The sequence below is a fragment of the Dipodomys ordii genome, unplaced genomic scaffold (genome assembly GCF_000151885.1).
Source record: "Dipodomys ordii isolate 6190 unplaced genomic scaffold, Dord_2.0 Scaffold121, whole genome shotgun sequence".
Classification (NCBI taxonomy): domain Eukaryota; kingdom Metazoa; phylum Chordata; class Mammalia; order Rodentia; family Heteromyidae; genus Dipodomys; species Dipodomys ordii.
In genome coordinates this window covers 1706532-1728636 of record NW_012267337.1, presented here as the reverse complement: position 1 = coordinate 1728636, position 22105 = coordinate 1706532, and the positions used below count along the sequence as shown (strand labels likewise).

Sequence of the window (22105 nt, the reverse complement as noted above, 5' to 3'; positions counted from 1 at the left end):
TTTTTGGGTCCGGTCGTGGGGCCTGAACTCTGGGCCTGGGCACTGTCCCTCAGCTCTTCAGCTCAAGGCTAGTGCTCTACCACTTGAGCCACAATGCCACTTCCGGGTTTTTTCTTTTTGCTTATGTGGTGCTGAGGAATCGAACCCAGGGCCTCATGCATGCAAGGCAAGCACTCTACCACTGAGCCACCTTCCCAGCCCCCACGTTGAGTTAACTTTTTAAGATTTGTAAATTAAAGCCAGGCGCTGGTGGCTCATGCCTGTAATCCTAGCTACTCAGGAGGCTGAGATCTGAGGATCGCAGTTCAAAGCCAGCCCAAGCAGGAGAGACTGTGAGACTCCTATCTCTAATAAACCACCAGAAAACTGGAAGTGGTGCTGTAGCTGAAGTGGTAGAGCGCTTGCCTTGAACTGAACAGCTGAGGGACAGCGCCCAGGCCCAGAGTTCAAGCCCCACTACCAACAACAACAAAAAAAGATTTGTAAATTAAGAATTATGGGCATGTGAAATCCAATCCCATGGATATCATTAGATAAATGATGAATTTTTCATGCACCATTGCCCCAAGCCTGTAATCCTAGGTTTTCAGGAAGCTGGGTTTAAGCGTATACACAATCTGGCCAAAGGTCTTGATTGTCTTCAAAAATATGTAGCTGGAGGTATGGCTCCAGTGGTAGTGTAGCAGTTGTGAACTAAATCAAGCCAAACACCTGTGTGCCAGTGGCTCATGCCTATAATCCTAGTTATTTAAGCTGAGATTTAAGGGTCATGCTCAAAGCTAGTTAAAGAGAATTCCATTAGTCTATAATTAACCACCAAAACACACTGTCAGCATTATTTGTAAATGCTAAGGTAGAGTGCCCAGGTCCCGAGTTTAAGCCCCAGTTGCTGGCAAAAAAAAAAAAGTCAAGCCAAGCATGACTTCTCTTATTGGAAGCCATAGTATGGAGGGTTTGTGGGCATAAGGGATTTTACTGCTCTATTAAGCAGATTACAGCTCCCTCCCCATATTAGAACCCAATATTCCAAGCATTCTTATGTTTCTGATATGTGTACAAATTTTGAATTTATATTTTGAAGAATAAACGGGCTGGGAAGGTGGCTCAGTGGTGAGAGTGTTTGCCTTGCATGCATGAGGCCCTGAGTTCAATTCCTCAGCACCACATAAGCAGAAAAAGCCGGAAGTGATGCTGTGGATCAAGTAGTAGAGCACTAGCCTTGTGTAGAAGAGCTAAGAGATAGTGCCCAGGCCCAGAGTTCAGGCCCTGCGACAGATTAAAAAAAATTAGTAGCCTGATTGGAAATAATTCACACAACAGAGACATATACTCTTGATTTAAGGAAGTATGTCAGCCTGTAAACACAGTTGTAAACACCTAAAAGCAAACATTTTGAGAAATAATTTCCAGGTTATAATAGCTTGGCATTAAAAGGACAGAAGGAAAACTGGAAATAATGCTTAGACTATTATGTTGTAAAGGACCTTTACTTTTCAACATTAGGATTATAGGATTTGAATTTCATTTGTGTTCAAACATGTTTTGAAACTAAAAAATAGCTTGAGTACTTTTTTTGGATGGTGGTGAAAGAGCTAGTACCTACCTACTGAGGCTTAGATGCGAGGATCATCGTTCCAGGCCAGCTTTGGCCATAAAATTCAATAGCCTGCAAGCTGGATTCTTTTATCTACCCTCTATCTCAGCCTCTAAAGTAGCTCAGATTATAGGCATGAGCCACCAGCACCTGGAAAATAGTGATTTAAATTGAGAGTATGGAAAATGTTGGCTTGGTATAGCATTCAGCATCTTCGGAGCTGAGTATCTTAAGAGGAGCCTTTACCTCTTTATGTGCTTTTACCTTTGAGCTAACTAACCCTCAGTAAAGCTGTTTTACCTCTCTGGTTTGGGCATACTGTGTTCTAAACTCAGCTTTTGCCTTTAAATCAGGCCTCCTGCTCTACTACTTGAGCCTCAATCCGGTCCAGTGTTTTCCCTGGTTAATTGGAAACCATTCTGCCAGTCTCCTTACACTGTGTCATAAATACACTCTTCAAGAACCAGTGTAGTCAGTAATATACAGGAAAATAAAAGATTTGTCTTTAGTAAGGCAAAATTTCTCCACAGAGGGTGCTCCATCTGCCAAAAGTCTGACAAGCACACACAGCAGGGAGTCTGCTCCCTTATTTATCCATAACATACAGGCCTTGTCCTTCTGCTCACATTGGTTGAGCTCAGGTTCACAATCTGCTCACGATAGTCTACATTGAGTATATCAATGTATTTTCATAAAGTAATTGCAAAACAAGATTAACTGCGTAAGTAGGGTGAAAATAAACCCATAACCTCTGATATTTCCTCAACAGTTACGGATTTAGGGCTTCTCATAAAAAGAGCAAAGCCACTCAGCCAAATCAGGAATGTTCAGGTAACACACTTGGATGGAAAAGACTATTTTTTCTTAAAATTGGTTGTTTTGACATTGGGCCTTTTTTTGCCTTGGTTACCCTGAGCACCTGGTCTCATAGTTGGGATAACAGGTGCTACCACTCAGTTTTCCTTTTACTGCTCTTAAAAATTTCTGTCGTTCTTCCTATCAACAGCACCTAGCAGAAACTTTATTTTTAGTGAGGCAGATTAATGTCATCATTTGATTGTAAATAAATAAGCTCAGGCCTGTAATCCAAGCTATACCAGAGGCTTAGCTGGAGCTTCAGTGCCAGCCTAGGCAGAATATCTGATATTTTTATCTCCAGTTATCTACCAAAAAGCCACAAGTTGAGCTGTAGCTCCTGTAGTAGACTACTAGCCTTTGAGCAACAAAAGTTGAGGCAGTACTCAGTCCCAGATCATGCCACGGGAACCCAGTGCACTAATACACATACTAATAAACTTGGAAGAAAAATACTTGAGAGCTTTAGAAGCTGTTTAGAAATCATATAGAGAGGTGGTACGAATGTTTAAGGAATTTTACTTTGCAAAAATTGTTTCAGATCTACCACTGTTGTTTGACCCTAAAAACTGCCTGTTTTTCAAATGCACTTTTACCCACTCTAAGTTATATCTTTGTATTTTTGACTACAGTGAGTGTTTTTCTTATTGGGTTCTTAATTAAGCCTTTAGGATTTTGATAGCTTATATAGCACCTAGTTAACAGTGGGAGGAACTGATTCTCTACTAAGAATACTGAGATCTGGTGTGGGAAATGAACATGTAAGAGATCACACATGCTGAAGACTTAAATAACTTAAGTTCAAGTTGAATGGTAGGTTTTTTGTGGGGTGGGCTGAACTCTGATCCCTGGTGCTGTCCCTGAGCTCTTCAGCTGAAGGCTAGTGCCCTACCACTTCTGGCTTTTTTATGCTTATGGTGCTGAGGAATTGAACCCAAGGCCTCATGCATGCCAGCAAGCACTCTACCACTGAGCCAACTTACCAGCCCAAATAGTAGGTTTTAGTTCATGTATGGTATTGACAAGTGAAAATGAAAAGGGAGAATATTCATTAGTCTGAGTTTGGCAGATACTAATATCTGCGAAATAATAGATTAGGCAGGATCTGTGAAACCTTAAATTGAGGCCATGTAGTAAAGAATAAAAACATTTTATTTTTGTTACTGTCTTCAAGAAAATACTCGGAATTTTTTTTTCTTTTAGTCCCTAAACCCTTCAACCATGTGAGTCTCTTAGGTGAAAAAGAAGTTGGCTCTGAATGCCAACTTTTCCAATGCCACAGACTTCAAACATTGCCCTGTCACCAAGATCTTTAGCACTCCAACCTTTCTTTGTATATTATGTAAGGTTTCAGTTACTCTGTTAATGTCTTACTAAGTTATCTAAAGTTACCCTACGTTACGACTTCAGATTGTACTTAGCATATCTTTCTGCTATATGTGTTTCCTGTGAAATGGTCGGTACTTCTGGTACCGTAATGTTTGGATTTTATTTATTTTCAATGGGTGGTTTGTATGGAAGGAGTTTGGAATATTTGAGATACTGTGTGTTTTAATAGTATTTAGCTTGTGTTTTGACAACCTTGTAGACCTTACTACTAATTATTGCTGGTACCAGGCTTAAACTCCTTGAGTGAAGTTTTAACAGATTGCCACTCAACTTGGCTTTCTTGAACAGGATTGGTTCTCTTCCGCTTGATTCATTACCTCTAGGTTACCGTTTTTGTTTTGTTTTGTTTTTGGGTCCAGTCGTGAGGCCTGAACTCTGGGCCTGGGCGCTGTCCCTCAGCTCTTTAGCTCAAGGCTCCGCTCTACCACTTGAGCCACAGCGCCGCTTTCGGCTTTTTTCTTTTTGCTTATGTGGGGCTGAGGAATTGAACCCAGGGCCTCAGGCATGCAATGCAAGCACTCTACCACTGAGCCACCTTCCCAACCCCTAGGTTACCGTTTTTGTATTTCAGCCTCCTAAGTAGCTGAAATTCTAGGCATGAGCCACTGATTGAGGTGAATTATGTATATCAGAAATCAGGAAGTGAATTTTTTTAAAGCATTAAGAGTGATATTTGGGACTGGGTTCCAATGAATTATGCCAGAATCAAGGGACTGAGACTGAGGGTTGTGCTTCCAAGCCAACCTGGAACAGTCTATGTAATACTTTGACCTCCAATTACAGCCAGAAGCTAGGCTGTGTCTCAAATGGTGTAGAGCATTAGTCTTGAACAAAAAAGCACCAGTCCCCAAGTTCAATCCCCTGAGCCAGCACTAAAAAGAAAAAGTGACTTACACAAAATACCATTCATGCCTCATCCGTGCTGGGTATACAACATAACAAGCAACATTACCAGCCCTGACTTAACTTTTTTCTTTTTTGGGGGGGGGTTCCAGTCATGGGGCCTGAACTCCGGGCTTGGGCATTGTCCCCTCAGCTCTTCAGCTCAAGGCTAGCGCTCTACCATTGAGCCACAGCACCACGTCAGCTTTTTTTTCTTTTTTCTTACGTTGTACAGAGGAATTGAACCCAGGGCCTCAGGCATGCAAGGCAAGCGCTCTACCTCTGAGCCACCTTCCCAGCCCCAACTTACCTTTTATCTAGAGGTTCTTTTTACCATCTTTTTGTGTTCCTCATCCCCTTATATACCTCTCCCTGCTCTCATTTCCCTCCCACCCCAGCACCCAAGACAGTAGTTTGCTAGATAGCCAAGGCTTGCCTCCAAATCTCAGTCCTTCTGCTTGGTGGATAGATGCTTGGGTTCTGTAGTCTTTGTTGAGTTATAATTACTTTTGGTATTTATAAAAGTAGTCATCTTGTAGTAAATGTCTTTTAACTTATTTTCTTCATTTAGTGTATACTTGTGAAATATTCAATTGATTATTCTTCTCAGTATATCATAGACTATCCATTCTAAGTGGTTTTTAATGGGCCCTCACACCTGTGAAGAATGTGTTCTACCTTTTGTACTGCTGTCTTACTAGTTTTCCCCACGACCTCCCCTTTTGCTAGACTAATCCTGGGGCTTGGACTCAGGGCCTGGCTATTATCCCTGAGCTGCTTTTGCTTAAAGCTAGAACTCTTAGTACTTGAGCCACAGAGCTACTTCTGGCCTTTTATGTTTATGTGATACTGAGGAATAAAATCCAGGACTTATGCATTCTAGGCAAGCATTCTACCACTAAGTCACATTCCCAGCCCTAGTCTCCTTTTTTCATTGGTTATTTGAGATAGCCCGTATGCATCCTATGAGGATGATGTTTTAAATCATTCCAACATTACTGCAGGGCTGGGCCCTGCTGCCTCTTATCTACTCTGGCTGAGACCTAAGGATCATGGTTTTGAGCCAGCCTGAGCAGGAAAGACCTGGGCACTTCAGCTCCAACCCCCCAAAAATTGGGAGTGGTTGGTAGCTCAGTGGTAGAACGCTAACCTTGAAAAAAAATGGGCCAGGACATTGCCCAAGTCCTGAGTTGAAGCCCCGTGACCAACCAAAAAAATTGTTATATAAAAATAGTTACTAGGAGGCATGGGAATGTGGCTTAGTGGTACAGTGCTTGCCTTGTATGCTCAAAGCCCTAGGTTCAATTCTTAATACCACACATAAACAGAAAAGGCTGGAAATGCAATAAGATGTCTGGGTACTGGGAATGTGGCTCAGTAGTAGAATGCTTGCCTCTCCCAAGCATGAGGCCCTGGGTTCGATTCCTCAGTACAACATAAACAGAAAAGGGTGGAAGTAACACTGTAGCTCAAGTAGTACAGAGCTAGACTTGAGCACCTAGAGTGCCCAGGCCCTGTATTCAAGCAACAGCAAACAACAAAAAGAGTTATTAGAAGGGACGGGTTGCTAATGTTCTAAAAGGAGTGTACTCTTTACTTACATGAAAGTTCCTAGTGTTTCAAATACACAGGTACAAAAATTATACTTCATTGTTTTTTGATGCTCATAGTTCTTATGTGCTAGCAAAACTTGCAAGCCAAAGTTTTTGAGGATGATTCTTCTGAGCACAAGAATGAATAGAACTAAAAGTAGATTTAAAAGTTCTTGCTGGGTGCCAGTTGCTCTCACCTGTAATTCTAGCTATTAGGAGGCTTATACCTGAGGATCATATTTCAAAGTCAGTCCAGGCAGGAAAGTCCCTGAGACTTTTTTTTTTAGGTCCAGTCGTGGGGCCTGAACTCTGGGCCTGAGCACTGTCCCTCAGCTCTTCAGCTCAAGGCTAGCGCTCTACCACTTGAGCCACAGCGCCACTTCTAGCTTTTTTCTTTTTGCTTATGTGGTGCTGAGGAATCAAACCCAGGGCCTCAGGCATGCAAGGCAAGCGCTCTACCACTGAGCCACCTTCCCAGCCCTAGTGAGATTCTTTTATCTCTAAGAAACCACCAGAAAAACTGGAAGTGGTGCTGTGGCTCAAGTGGTGTACAGAGCCTTGAGCTAAAGAGCTGAGGGGCAGTAATCAGCCCCAAAGTTCAAGCCCCACAACCACCACCACCAACAACCAAAAAAATGTTCTGTAAATTTAACCAATTGTCTTTTTCCTTACTTAATATTAGTTCACCAGGAATATATGTTTGGGATTACTGTTCAGTACCTCAGAACTATTTTAGTATCTTAGAGACCTTAACAGTCTGAACTAAAAGGTCAATTTTATGGTAAGCAAAGGCGACTTACATTGAGGATGAAGAATCACTCAGTCATGGATAACCAAGTTGTTATTCATTCTTCATTTGGTTGAGAACATGGGACCATAGAAAACATTGTATTAAAACATGTTTTATTGGAAGATAGGTAAATATACTAAAAGCAAGCTTGACATGGCTTTTAAAAATGTATAGATCACAGTTTTCGTTTTAATTCATTCATTGATTTTTGGGGTACTTCATCATCATTAACATTACATTTTACATATGGTACCTGGTACATAGTATAAAATATTTTCTTGGATTGCAGAATTCTTCCACTTTAGGATTTTATAGTGTTTTTTTTGTGTGTGTGTGTTTTGTTTTTGTTTTTGCTGTTTTTTTTTTGGTCAGTCGGGCTTGAACTCTGGGCCTGGGTGCTTGTCCATCAGCTCTTTACCTCAATCCTATGGTTTTACCTCTTGAGCCACAGCCCCACTTCTGGTTGTTAATTAGAGATGAGTCTCGCAGACTTTTCTTTCCTGGGCTGGCTTTGAACAGCAATCCTCAGATCTTGCCCCCTGTGTAGCTAGTATTATAGGCATGAGCCACAGGTGCCAAGTTTTATAGTACTTTTGAATATAGTTACAATAAACAGTCTAACATTAAATGTCCTGTGAAATTAATGGAGACTGTCTCCTGCATTTTGCAGGATAATAAATTAGAAAAGATTTCAGAAGTATTGTGATTATATTTTGAGAGTTGCCAGCTGTGATTGAAAACTGTGTGAAATGGTTATTTTCTTAGAAACAATCACATGACTAGAAAGGTAGACTAAATGTACTAAGTTATTGACATTGTTCAAATATTTTTTTCTTTCTTTATCTTATATATTGAGCTGTCCTCAATCTGCTCAGTATCCGGAACACTGAGATACTCATCTGTTTCCATAATGAATGAGTTAGATTGATGCTCATGTAATTTAGGGCACACATAACCATATGGGTGCTGAGAGGAGCTTGAACTTGTGCATGGGCTCTGTCCTTGAGCCTCTCTGTGCTCAAGGCTTCTATAACACCACTTCTGCCCTTTTCTGTTAATGTGGTGCATGCTAGGCATACATTCTACTACTAAAACACATTCGTCCCCTCCCCCTTTTTTATTTGGCACTGTCTTCGAGGTTTTTTTTTGTTTTTTGGGTTTTTTTTTGGTTTTTTGGCTCAAGACTAATGTTCTACTGCTTGAGCCACAGTGTGTAGTTTTTGGTTTCACCTTTGTGGTACTGAAGTATTAGCACTCTACCTCTGATCCACATTTGATGTACAAAAAATACTTCTAGCATCCTGATGTGTAGAAACAAAAATGAGAAATTGAATATATTTTTTTTAGGAACTTGCTATTTTCTGTGACTGTTGTCCTTTTTTGGGGGGAGGTATCCTGGGGCTTAAACTGTGGGCTTAGGCAGTTTCTGAGCTTCTTTTGCTCAAGGCTAGAGCTCTATTACTTGAGCCACAACACTACTTCCAGCTTTTTTTGCTTATGTGGTAGTAAGGAATCAAAACCAGGACTTCACGCATGCTAGGCAAGTACTCTACCACTAAACCACATTCCCAGCCTGTACTTTGTTTTATAGCAAGTATAAGCATCCTATTTGTGCATATCTAGCTATATTTCTCTCCCTTATCTTCATTCAAGACTATTACTGTTACTTCTTGAGCCACATTCCTTTTTGGTAGTTAATTGGAGGTAAGAATCTCACAGACTTCATTGCTCAGGCCTCAGATATCAGTATCCTTAATAGGTTGATTTTCAGGCATGAGCCACTAGCCACATGGCTTTAAAAAGTAAGATCCAGATAAGGCTATTTTTAATTTAAAAAATAATAATGCTCTGTTGCTGCTGTGTGTGATTGCCCATTCCTTTAACCTACTCAAGGTAGAGATGAGGATTACAGTTTGCCAAAAAATTAGCCAAAAGACCCTATCTCTGAATAAGTCAGGCATGGTGGTTTCTTTTTTCAGTTCTGCAGTAAGCATTTTTTGTACTTAATCTATCTTGTAAGTGTACTTACATCTTTTGTTACTTTTAATTTTGAAGTTACAATTTTTTTACACAAAATAGGATGTACAGCTATCCAGCACGTGTGCCGCCACCGCCTCCTATTGCTCGGGCTGTGGTGCCCTCTAAACGTCAGCGTGTATCAGGAAACACCTCACGCAGGGGCAAAAGTGGCTTCAATTCTAAGAGTGGACAGCGAGGATCTTCTTCCAAGTCTGGAAAGTGTATGTTTTATTTCTACTTTGTGCTTCTGCTGTTTCTTGACCTAGGGTAGTTAATAGAGGTTCAATGTTCAATTTTTTTTCTCGTGTCTGATAAAGGTCCTCATTTTTTCCCTAAATACTAAGAATTTGAAAATTTGTCATCAGACATGCAGGCCTTGGGCTTATTTTTATATTATATATTTCCTTGTGTAGTATAAGAACAAAATTTAAATGGGATTTACTTCACATGAGGAATTATTTCCTGCTTACTGTATAGATTTTGCCAATGTAAAGAAAATGTGTTTGTGAAACAAGGCATTTAAATATAGAATTGAAATCTTCTGTAATCTCTTAAGTTACAATGCAACTACTCAAAGGAGATTCAAATTTTAGTTGTCATGTAGCAGATCAAAGGCCGGTGTTACTCCTTTGAGGTTGTACTGGGAATATATTTTGTAGCAGGTATATACTCGTACTCATGATTCTAATGTAAAATTTCTTTATAATAAAGTGAAAGGCGATGATCTTCAAGCCATTAAGAAGGAACTGACCCAGATTAAACAAAAAGTGGATTCTTTGCTGGACAGCCTGGAAAAAATTGAAAAGGAGCAGAGCAAACAAGCAGGTAAAATCTTTGTGCTTAGTAGGTATAAAATTGGGTTAGTGCTGAAAGGTGGTGGATGTGTATGAAACTTGGAGCTGGGCACTGCTGACTCTTGCCTATAATCCTCACTACTGAGAACCAAGTCTGTGATCTGAGGATTGCAGTTTGAAGTCATCCCAGATAGGAAAGTGAGAGGGGGGGGGAGGGGAGAGGAGTGTGTGTGTGTGTGTGTGTGTGTGTGTGTGTGTGTGTTAGTGTTCATGAGGTTTGAACTCTGGGCCTGGACACTGCCCCTAAGCTCAAGGCTAGCGCTCTACCACTTGAGCCACAACACCACTTCTGATTTTCTGGTGGTTAACTGGAGATAAGAGTCTCATGGACTTTCCTGCCCAGGCTGGCTTTGAACCAATTTTCAGCCTCCTGAGCAGCTAGGACTATATCCTAGAGCCACCGACACCTAGTTCTCCCCAGACAGGAAATCACAGAAAACACTGGGAGTGGCATGTTGCTCGAGTGGTGAGTGCTAGCCTTCAGCAAAATTAGCTCAGGGACAGTGTCCAGGCCTTGAGTTCAAGCCTTAGGACCATCAAAAAAAGAAAAATAATTTGGGTGTTTGAGTTGGGGAGGGTGTTGGTTGGTGGGGTAAACATGCTCAATCCATCTTGATGATCATAGTGGGGACTCTTGCTCCCCATACAGACCTGTCCTTATCGTCAACAGTCGAAGTGAAGAATGAGAAGTCAGAAGAAGAACAGAGCAGCAGCTCCCTGAAGAAAGATGAGACTAATGTCAAGATGGAGTCTGAGGGGGGTGCAGATGATTCTGCTGAGGAGGGGGACCTACTGGATGATGATGATAATGAAGATCGGGGGGAAGACCAGGTGAAAACTATGGGAAAGAATAGAAAGAGGTGGTGGAGGGGGGACCAGGAACACATGGAGTCCCTCTAACTCCATCATGTTTGTGTCTGTTTCTCACAGCTGGAGTTGATCAAGGATGATGAAAAAGAGGCTGAGGAAGGAGAGGATGACAGAGACAGCGCCAATGGCGAGGATGACTCTTAAGCACATAGTGGGGCTTAGGGATCTTATCCCATTATTTCTTTACCTAGGCGCATGTCTTAAGATCAAAATTTCACCAGATCCTCTCCCCTAGTATCTTCAGCACATGCTCACTGTTCTCCCTATCCTTGTCCTTCCCATGTTCATTAATTCATATTGCCCTGTGCCTAGTTCCATTTTCACTTCCTTTGATGCTCCTGATAGTTTTGTTAAGTCTTACCCTGTAATTTTTGCTTTTAATTTTGATACCTCTTTATGACTTAACAATAAAAAGGATGTATGGTTTTTATCAACTGTCTCCAAAATAATCTCTTGTTATGCAGGGAGTACAGTTCTTTCCATTCATACAAAATTTTAGTATTTGCTTCCCTAACTGCAAAGGCAATCTCATGCATTTAGTTCTAGCACTGGATAGCAGCTTTAAGTTAGAAATCTGTGTGTCATGCCCCACATGAGAGTGCTGTGTGGGGATGTTAAACAGAAATGTAACAATGTATTTTTGTGAATGAGAGTTGGCATGTCAGATGCATCCTTTAGAAAAATAATTAGTGTACTAGTCTTAATATTTGTTTTCTAAAGTTGATACTGTGGGTTATTTTTGTGAACAGCCTGATGTTTGGGACATTTTTTTCTCAAAAAATAAACAAGCCCTTATTAAACCAGGAATTTGGAGAAAAAAACACCTGGTTTTTTATTTTTGTATTTTATAACTGTTTACTTCAAATTCCTTGTTTTGTTGCAGCGGCCTCCACAAAATCTTTAGATTGTGCTAAATACATTTGTCTCGTCATGTCTATCAACATACACTGTTAACATTGTTTTTCTAGTCTAATCTTTATACTGAACTCTGAGGCGCAGAGTTCAGTGAAAATAGGAAAAGCATTTGCTCTTTCTTTTCTAAAACATTGCGAGGGTTATGCATGTAGATTCCTTAGAATGATCTTGTACTTACAACAAGTCTTTCTTAACCTCTTTACCTTTGCCCCTTCTAATTGCAGCCCTAATCCCATTTTTGTCATAGTGCCAGGTAGCATCCAGCTGTCTTAAGGGTAGATCTAGTATGAAATACCGAAATTCTAATGCTTAGTTCTGAAAGTCCAGCTACTTGATGTTTTATGCTTCACTTTTTTAATACAGCAGCAAGGGAGACAGTTCTTAACAATTTATGCAGACATAAATTCCTCGGGTTTAAGATTCATTGGAGTATGCAGTGCAGGCATTTTTTTCCCCCAACTCTTATCTACTACAGTAGACCAAAGTTCAGTCATGTTTATAAAGTTTTCATAGGTTCTTTTTTATCTGTAAAGGACAGTGGATCAGGCAATGGTTGCTCACACCTGAAATCTTAGCTGAGATCTCAGGGTCATGGTTCAAAGCCAGCCTATGCAGGAAAGTCTGTGAGACTCTTATCTCTAATTAACCATGAGAAAACGGAGTAGTGCTGTGGCTCAAGTGGTAGAGTGCTCCCTTTGAGCTGAAGAGCTCAGGGCCAGTGCCCAGGCTGTGACTTAAAGCCCCACAATTGGCAAGACAAAAACAAAACTGCCTGTCAAGTGCAAATGCAGTATATAAAAGTGGTATTTCTTGTTAATTCAGTAAAAAGAAAAAAACCCAAACTAGCATCTATATTTTTTGTGTGTTGATTATGGGGCTTGAACCTTGAGCCTGAATGCTGTCCCTGAGCTCTTTAGCTCGAGGTTAGCGCTTTACTACTTGAGCTATAGTGCCACTTCCGGTTTTCTGATGGTTTATTGGAGATAAGATTTTCATGAACTTTATTGTCTGGGCTGGCTTTGAACTACAATCCTCAGATCTCAGCCCCCTGAGTAGCTAGAATTACAGGTATGAGCCATTATCACCTGGCTTCTTTATTGTATTTTGATGCGGTCTGTTCATACAAACATTTAGCAGGTGGTCCTAAGTGGTAAAGAAAACTGTACCCGAAAAATTCCAAGCCTAAGATACTAATAAAATAAAAATTAAAAAGTGTTTGATGTTTGAAAGCTATTGGATTAACTTAGTTTGGAATTCAATGTGTACTCTTTATTTTTAGAGTGATATATTTCTGGTTCTGTTAAATGAAAGGTGTAACAGTTATAGAATCTGCAAATATTGTTTTTACAGAACGTTTTGTTAGTTGAATAACCTCAGTTCAGTGTTAAGATTTCTAGCCATGAAGATAGGTATGCTTTGATAATAATTGAAAGAAACGTTTTTAGTATGCTTATGGAGCCTAAGAAAGTAGCCTTATTACGAATAAACGTAAAATGAAAGGAGTTTAGCAGAAGCTTAGTGGCTGACAAGTCTTTGTTCTGTTCATAGTCCCTTGACATAGAAGACTTGCAAAGATTGTATGAATGGTATCAGTTGTGGATTTTTTTGTTGTAAAGTTTTTGTTCTGTCCTGGGGCTTGCAATCCTCCGGGCCTGAGCATTGTCCTTTGGCTTTTCTGCTCCAGACCAATACACTAGTTAAGCCACAGCTCCATTTCTACCTTTTTTGGTGTCCATTATTGTTTCATGGTGTTCCCTGGCCTGGCTTCCAGCCTAGATCCTCAATATTATTCACAGACACTGACTCAAGTTGTGTTCCAACACCTGTTTTCAAAGGGAAGCAGAATTCAAGACAATTCAAATAGCCGCAAGAAGATTGGTGAATTGGAAAGAGCTGGAATCAATGAAGATTTAGAATTCTAATTGCTTGTGATTGGTAGTAGCTGGGCTCACATAGCAAACCTAGAAGGAAAAATATGTGATCAAAACTAGAACTTATACCTATGTGAAATCATGGGTAAGCATTTTTGTGAGCATTAGGATAAAATGGCTAGTAACATACTGTTTCCCTTCACCCCATAAAAGGGCAGAAGATTGACATGATTCAGTGTTTTAAATCCAAGCTGTGAAAAGCATAACCTGTTAGGAGTACTTAGAAGAACCCTATTGTATAGTGGTTTATACAGTAGAAATAGAAACCATGAACAGGGAGGTCAAGGGTGAATGCTGACAACTAGTACGCTTAATCTCACAAAGTCAAAGGGTGGTAGGATAGTAGGACATCTGAGCCATTCATGAGGTGACATGAGGTGAAGTCTAATAAAGTAATAATGTGTGTCTTAGGGTTTGATACAAAGCAAGTGTATTTTGAAATCGTGCACCCTATTGGAGAACACCTTGGTTGATATGAATGTTAGACTATGAAACAAAACCACTGAGGTTCCAGCACACCAGGCTGAAATGTACCAGGCTTGTTTTTTTACTTTTTAGCTACTCAAGTGAGCTTGTGAAGGGATATTTTAAGATGGTAGCAACTGGCATTTTGAGTTGTGCTAGTGTGGCTGAATAAAAAGTTTTATCTGAATTAAATTTAAGTGGGTATATGTGGCATTTTCAATGTATAGCATAGATAAGAGAGCCCTGGAAGGTTTGTAGATTAGTGCAACCTGCAAATACTGGTTATAGAAACGAGGGTTGCTAGTTACTAATCCAAATTTAATAAGCTTTTGCATGTTCTAAGTTCATGTTTCTTGGGCCCTAAACCCAAATTTCCCAAATCTTTAAGCTTGTAGAATGATAGGGTAGGAAGTCATCCCTGGCTCAAGCAAGCCATGTACTTGCATTAACTAGAGGACTAAGACCATCTGTAGAAATACTGTCTCTGCTCCCAAATATACTTTTCCCAGAGAATGAAAAGTATAGTATTTCAATGCCCTTTTAGCACTTTTGGTTGGGGTTGGGGTTTTTAGCATAGCCTTAAGGGCATGGAATAGGGCCAGATAGTGTCTATAAACAGCCCCAATCATCCAAGACCACCCTTGGGTTACATTATTTTCTTAATGTTTTCCCACTTCTAGAAACTGACTTTTTGTCCATTCTTCTGGGACAATCTTCCCAAACACAAGACTGACCCTGCTATCCCTCCCATAACAAGTGAATCAGGCTTAGTTTATTTTTCACTTCAGCCTTTTAATGGTGGGTACATTGTCAGGCCTTTGTGTGTGGGTGTGTCAGCTTTGTGGGAAATCTCAATTGTCTTGAACACTACTTAGCATCTTCAGAATAGTCCAGGCACACTTCATATACACATCATATATATATATATCCAAAAAGGTGACTGATAATTTGGGGGGGGGCACGGTGGTGGGGCTTGCACTCTGGGCCTGGACACTGTCCCTCATCTCTCCAGGTCAAGGTTAGCATTCTACCATTCTACCACAGTGCCATTTCCTGTTTTCTGAGTGGTTTAATGCAGATAAAGAGTCATGGACTTCCCTGCCCGGGCCGGTTTTGAACCAAGATCCATGTGAACATCTAAGATTATAGACCTGAACCACTGGCACCCAGTGTCAGGCGTTCTTAGCTGATAATTTGTTGTATAAAAATGATACTTGCTGTCTACTGGTATAAGACCTTCCAAGTTTTTTAGATAGTTTGGTTTTGTGCCTATCTTACATGAGACAGTTCAGGTCAAGCTACCACTGTCATTACAATAGCTTCATGTCTATATCTGTTCATAAAGCAAGTTTGTGGGACATACAGGTTGACCTTGAACTTAGTGTTCTGTCTCTGCCTGCAGTTTCAAGTGTCCATGACTGACATTCTGGAATATGACAATGCTTGGCTTACATTATGCCTGTTGGGAATAACAAAATACAGCTAGATCCATGCTTTAATGCCTTCTAACTTATCCTATAGGTGAATTTTATTTTTGTGTGTGCAGTCTTGGGTCTTGAACCCTGGCCTGGGCACTGTCCCTCAGCTCTTGAGCTCAAGGCTAGTGTTTTAACCACTTGAGCCACAGTGCCACTTCTGGCTTTTTCTGTGTATGTGGTGCTGAAGAATCTAATCTAGGGCCTCATGCATGTGAGGCAAGTACTCTACCACTCAGTCACCTTTCCAGCCCAATTTTAATAATCTTAAGTGACAGACTAAAACAGCCCCTCAGTACATGTCTGATATCAAAACTGGGAAGAGCCTAGTGGCAGTAGTTAATGTCTGTAATCATAGTTACTCAAGGGCTTGAGAGATCAGAATTGCAGTTCAAAGCTAGCCTAGTTAGCTTCTGGAAGTTGAATTGTGACTCAAGTGGGATAGCACCATCCTGGAGCAACAAAGCTAAGGAATAACACTCAGACCCCTGAGTTCAAGTACCTCAGTGGGCATGGCATGTGTGTGTTTGTGTACGTGTGGGTACCCATTATACATAGATCGAAGAAAGAGTATGTCCAAGAAAGATCTGTGCCCTTTACAGTCCATCTGTCTCAATACTTTAAATTTCCTACCCTTTGCACATATTTTTTTTTTGGGGGTCCGGTCATGGGGCCTGAACTCGGCTTGGGCACTGTCCCTCAGCTCTTCAGCTCAAGACTAGCGCTGTACCACTTGAGCCACAGCGCCACTTCCGGCTTTTTTCTTTTTGTTTATGTGGTGCTGAGGAATCGAACTCAGGGCCTCAACCATGCAAGGCAAGCGCTCTACCACTGAGCCACCTTCCCAGCCCTCATGCATATTTTTTAAATTCAATTCAGATTTACAGAGTGAAAATTCCTGTTAAACCTTGGGAATGGGACCACTCTTGTGTATCTCCAAGAATGGACTTGGCACCTTTCTGTGTTATGTAACAATAGAATAGTGTTCTAAACCAGTGCTGATGGCTCATGGGTATAATCTTAGCTACTCAGGAGGCCAAGATCTGAGGATCCCTGTTTGAAGCCAGCTCAGGCAGGAAACAGATTCTTAGCTCCAATAAACAAGCCAGAAGTGATGCTGTGGCTCAACTGGTAGAGTGCTAACCTTCATCAAAAGAAGCTCAAGAACAGCATGTAGGCTCAGAGTTCAAGCCCCAAGATTGGCGCGCGCGTGTGCGCGCACACACTAAATGTTCTATTGTTGAAGCTTGGATTTCCTTTGAGAGGAAAAAACGTGGGTGTAGTAGTTAGGAGATGAGATTCGAGGAGTCAGGATGAGGATAGTGAGACAAGTGGGGAAAGCCAGTGTTAGGATGTTACTGAGATGGGATTCATAACATTTCCCAGAATTGTGTGACATATGAAAGCAGAAGTGGAAGGATTTATCCACTGGGTCTGGTTCATTAGCAGAATTGAAAGACATTTGGATTGTTTCCAGTTTGGTATATTTATTAGGAATATTTTTCTATGAGAACATACACATTTTTGTTGAGTGCAAGTTAGCACATGTGATAAGTACCAAACCCTTTAAAATATGGTTTTGCTAACTTAGATCTCACTAAGTGAACATTTTAATTATTTTATGTCTTTAGCAGCACTTCATACTGTCTGTCCTTTTAATTTTAGGCTTCCTAAGGGGCATGTTACCTTATTTTGTGTATTTGCTTTTAATAATCTTTTTTTTGGGGTTCGGTCGTGGGGCCTGAACTCTGGGCCTGGGCGCTGTCCCTCAGCTCTTCAGCTCAAGGCTAGCACTTTACCACTTGAGCCACAGCACCACTTACGGCTTTTTTCTTTTTTGCTTATGTGGTGCTGAGGAATCGAACCAGGGCCTCAGGCATTCAAGGCAAACACTCTACCACTGAGTCACCTTCCCAGCCCTTTAATCATCTTTTTCTTGGACTATAGCTACCATAAAATAGGTGTACAGTTGTTATTACATAATGAGCATAGATGCAGCAAGATCTTACATAGAGGGATACATACCTGTAATCCTAGGACTAGAAAGGCCAAGGCAGGAGGTTCATGAGTTCCAGGATTGCATGGACTACATAGAACTTTCAATAAAAATTAACTGAAAAAGCAAGCAAGCAATACTGTAGAAATCACCAGTGTTGCAGAAATCTTGCATGTGCTTTCTTATAGTTCCTATACCATTATTTCAAAGGTACCTATTGTCCATACACCGTAGATTTGGTATGACTGTATCTGAACTTCAAATAAAATTAATAATATGTATCTTGTTGCCTGGCTTCTTTGATTCAACAATGTGTCTATATAATTCATGTGTGTTGCTGCATGCTCTAGTTTATTCATACTGCTGTTTATAGTACTGCATTGTACAAATACATTTTACTAATAGGCATTTGGGCTGTTTCTAATTATAGCTGATATGAATAAAACTGTTATGAACACTATAGAGATGTCTAGTTGAACGTGTGTGTATATATACATATATATTTGCTGCATAAGAAAAAACTAAAAATGAGATTCCCAAGAGATAAGTGTTGGTTTCACACTTGTCAATTCATTTTTTTCTTCAGCCTTCCCCTTCCCCCTTCAGATGTGCGGTAGTGTCACATTTTTTAAAAAGAATTTTTGCTTTTCTAAAACTGTATTTTTGTGTTGGTACTGGGGCTTGGTTTAGGGCCTTAGCACTGTCCGTTAGTTTTTTGCTGAAGGGTCACAGTCTACCACTTAAGCCACACCTCCAATTCCAGCTTTTTGGGTGGTTAATTTGAGTTAAGAGTCACAGACTTTCCCCTGCCCAAACTAGCTTCGAAATGTGATCCTCTGATCCCAGCTTCCTGAGTATTACAGGCATAAGCCACCGGTACTTGACTCTCAAACATTTATTTTTTCTCTCAAACATTTATATAGGGGTGTTACATTCATGGAAGAGTTGTAATGTTAATATCTGAGAGCTGTTACCATGGTCTTTTTGCAGAAACACGAAACCAACACATTATTCATGAAACCTCAGACTTTATTTAGTTTTCCTCAGTTCTTAAGAGTCATGGGCATACACTATGGCACGGATAGTATTCACTACAACATCTCTCATCCTCTCTTCACCATCTTTAATCTGTGGAAACCCATAACCTGTTTTTCATCACCGTAATTCTGCCATTTCAAAGAATTATATGAGTGTAGACTGTGTGTGTGCACACATGCACACACATTGTTATTGGGGCTCATACTTGGTCTGGCACTGCCTTTGAGATTTTTTTGCTCAAGGCTAGCACTCTCATTTGGGCCACATCTCTACTTACAGCTTCTTGGTGGTTAACTGAATACGAGTCTTAGAAACTTTCCTACCTAGGTCAGCTTTGAGTAGCTAGGATTACAGGTGTGAGCCACCAGTGCCTGGCTTTGGAGTATGTATTTAAAAAAAAATATTGTGAAGGTGATGTCCAGAGGAGTTAGTTATATAAGTTAGATAAAGAGTATGTTTCTTTTGGGACAATGTCACCCTTTCTCTTGCTCTCAGTTTTTCCCTCCAATCCCACACACAAGTTGTATAGTTCATTTTCAACATAGTGTCCAGTGAGTACCCTTGCTGCATTTGTTCGCCCTTTGTCCCTCCATTTTTGATGGTGATTCTGTCCCTTCCCCCGCTCCTGCCACAACAATGCTCTTGAATTCTATCCAAATTCTTTTTTTATTTTTATTTTTTGGTCAGTCATGGGGTCTGAACTCTGGGCCTGGGCGCTATCCCTCAGCTCTTCAGCTCAAGGCTAGTGCTCTACCGCTTGAGCCACAGGCCACTTCCAGCTTTTTCTGCTTATGTGGTGCTGAGGAATCGAACCCAGGGCCTCATGCATGCAAGGCAAGCACTCTACCACTGAGCCACCTTCCCAGTGCAAAGAGTTGCCACTTTTATTACTATATGTTTTGCCACTGATGTCATAATCAACAAAAAATAATATAGACAATGTTTAATAAATTGCTGATTTGGGTTGCTTGCAGTTTCTTGTTATTACAAATAAAACTAGTATGAATGTTTGTATATGTTATTTTATGTGTGTGTGTAGTCATGGGGCTTGAACTTGGGGCCTGGGTGCTGTCCTTGAGCTCTTTTGCTCAAGGCTAGAGCTCTATGACTTTGAGCCACAGCTCCCCTTCTGGAGATAGTGTCATGGACTTTTCCTGCCTATGATGGCTTTGAACTGTGATCTCAGATCTCAGATTTCTGAGTAGCTAGGATTACAGGCATCAGCCACTAGCATCGGTTTGAATATAAATTCTTGTGTTTTTTTGGGGGGGGCCGGTTGTGAGGCCTGAATTCTGGGCCTGGCCGCTGTCCCTCAGCTCTTCAGCTCAAGGCTAGCGCTCTACCACTTGAGCCACAGCGTCACTTCCGGCTTTTTTCTTTTTGCTTATGTGGTGCTGAGGAATCGAACCCAGGGCCTCAGGCATAGAAGGAAAGTGCTCTACCACTGAGCCACTTCCCAGCCCCTGAATATAAATTCTTATGATAAAAGTTTTTTATTCTCTGGGATGAATGTCCAGGAGTGTGGTTGTTGGGTAATAGAGCAATGTATATTTATAAGAGACTGCAGGGCTGGGAATGTGGCTTGGTGGTAGAGTGTCTAGCATGCATGAAATCCTGGGTTTGATTCCTGAGTACCACATAAACAGAAAAAAAAAGTGGTGCTGTAACTCAAGTGGTAGAGGGCTTTTTTTTGTTTTTTTGGCTGGTCGTGGGGCTTGAACTCTGGGCCTGGGCACTGTTCCTCAGCTCTTCAGATCAAAGCAAGCACTGTATCACTTGAACCATAGCGCTACTTCCAGTTTTCTGGTGATTTATTGGAGATAAGAGTCTCACACAGACTTTCCTGCCCTGGCTTTGAACTTTGATCCTCAGATCTCAGCCTCCTGAGTACCTAGGGTTACAGGCGTGAGCCTCCAGTGCCTGGCTTGTTCTGCCTATTTTTGGGTGTGCCTGGACTATGATCTACCTAGGCTTCCCGATGTATCTAGGGTAACAGGCACACACCACCATATCCATTTCTCCATTGAGAAGGGAGCTTCAGGAACTTTTGTGCCTGAACTAGTCTTGTATTGCAATCCTTCCACAATAAACCTCCGGAGTAGCTAGAATTGTAGGCATAAGGTACTAACCTAGTATATGTGAATCTAGGGACTCTCTTACTATGTTAGTGCCATAAAATCTATATTCACTATCTATTGCATAAGAAATTGTCTTAGAGACTGGGAATGTGGCTTAGTGGTAGAGTGCTTGCCTAGCATGCATGAAGCCCTGGGTTGGATTCTTCAGTACCACACAAACAGAAAAAGCTGGAAGTGGCACTGTGGCTCAAGTGGTAGAGTGCTAGCCTTGAGCTGAAGAGCTGAGGGACAGCCCCCAGGCCAGAGTTCAAGCCCCACGACCAAAAAACAAACAAAAAAACCTAATAGCTTATACCACTATGTTCTTCTGGTTTTGTATTTCCTTGTGCTGTATTGAATATTTTTGTTTTTGTTTGTGCTGGTACTGGGGCTTGAATTTATAGCCTTATGATCTCACTCGGCTTTTTCACCCAAGCAGGTACTCTACCACTTGAACCACAAAGCCACTTCGTTTTCTGGTGGTTTATTGGAGATAAGAGTCGTATGGACGGGCTGGGAAGGTGGCTCAGTGGTAGAGCGCTTGCCTTGCATGCCTGAGGCCCTGAGTTCGATTCCTCAGCACCACATAAGCAAAAAGAAAAAAGCCGGAAGTGGCGCTGTGGCTCAAGTGGTAGAGCGCTAGCCTTGAGCTGAAGAGCTGAGGGACAGTGCCCAGGCCCAGAGTTCGGGCCCCACGTCCTGACCCAAAAAAAAAAAAATTCTAAGAGTCGTATGGACTTTCTTGCCCCAGCTAACTCTGAACTGTGATCCTCAGATCTCAGCCTTCTGAGTAGCTAGGATTACAGTGTGAGCCACCGGTGCCCAGGCTGTATTTAGTTGTTTGTTTGTTTTCAGTTGTGGAACCTGAACTCTGGGCCTGGGCACTGTCCCTCAGCTTTTCACCTCAAGGCTAGCACTCTACCACTTGAGCCAAGCACAACTTCTAGCCTTTTCTACTTATGTGGTGCTGAGGAATTGAATCAAGGGCCTCAGGCATGCAAGGCAAGCACTCTACCACTGATCCACCTCTCAGCCCTTATATTTAGTTTTTTGAGGAATTTCCAGATTGCTTTCCAGAGTGATTGTACTAGGTTATATTCCCACCAGTAGTTCAGTAGGGTTCATTTTCCCCATATCCCTGCCAGCATTTGTTGTTTGAATTCTAAATGTTGTCCAATCAAACTGGGGTGAGATAAAAATCTCAGGTTTCAGCCGGGCGCTGGTGGAGCACGCCTGTAATCCTAGCTACTCAGGAGGCTGAGATCTGAGGATCGTGGTTCAAAGCCAGCCCGGGCAGGAAAGACCGTGAGACTCCTATCTCCA

General features: G+C 41.3%; 1 protein-coding gene across 1 annotated transcript in view; it reads left to right on the top strand.

Annotated features, from left to right (window-relative positions):
• The window catches only part of Hnrnpc (heterogeneous nuclear ribonucleoprotein C (C1/C2)), a 48330-nt gene extending 37046 nt beyond the window's left edge, over positions 1-11284 (top strand). The window contains exons 4-8 of the mRNA XM_013029666.1: positions 9082-9088; positions 9158-9342; positions 9833-9946; positions 10625-10806; positions 10906-11284. Of these exons, the coding sequence (XP_012885120.1) occupies positions 9082-9088; positions 9158-9342; positions 9833-9946; positions 10625-10806; positions 10906-10989 (572 nt within the window). The 3' untranslated portion in view covers positions 10990-11284. The remainder of the gene's footprint in view (positions 1-9081; positions 9089-9157; positions 9343-9832; positions 9947-10624; positions 10807-10905) is intronic.
• The last annotated feature ends 10821 nt before the right edge of the window (positions 11285-22105 follow it).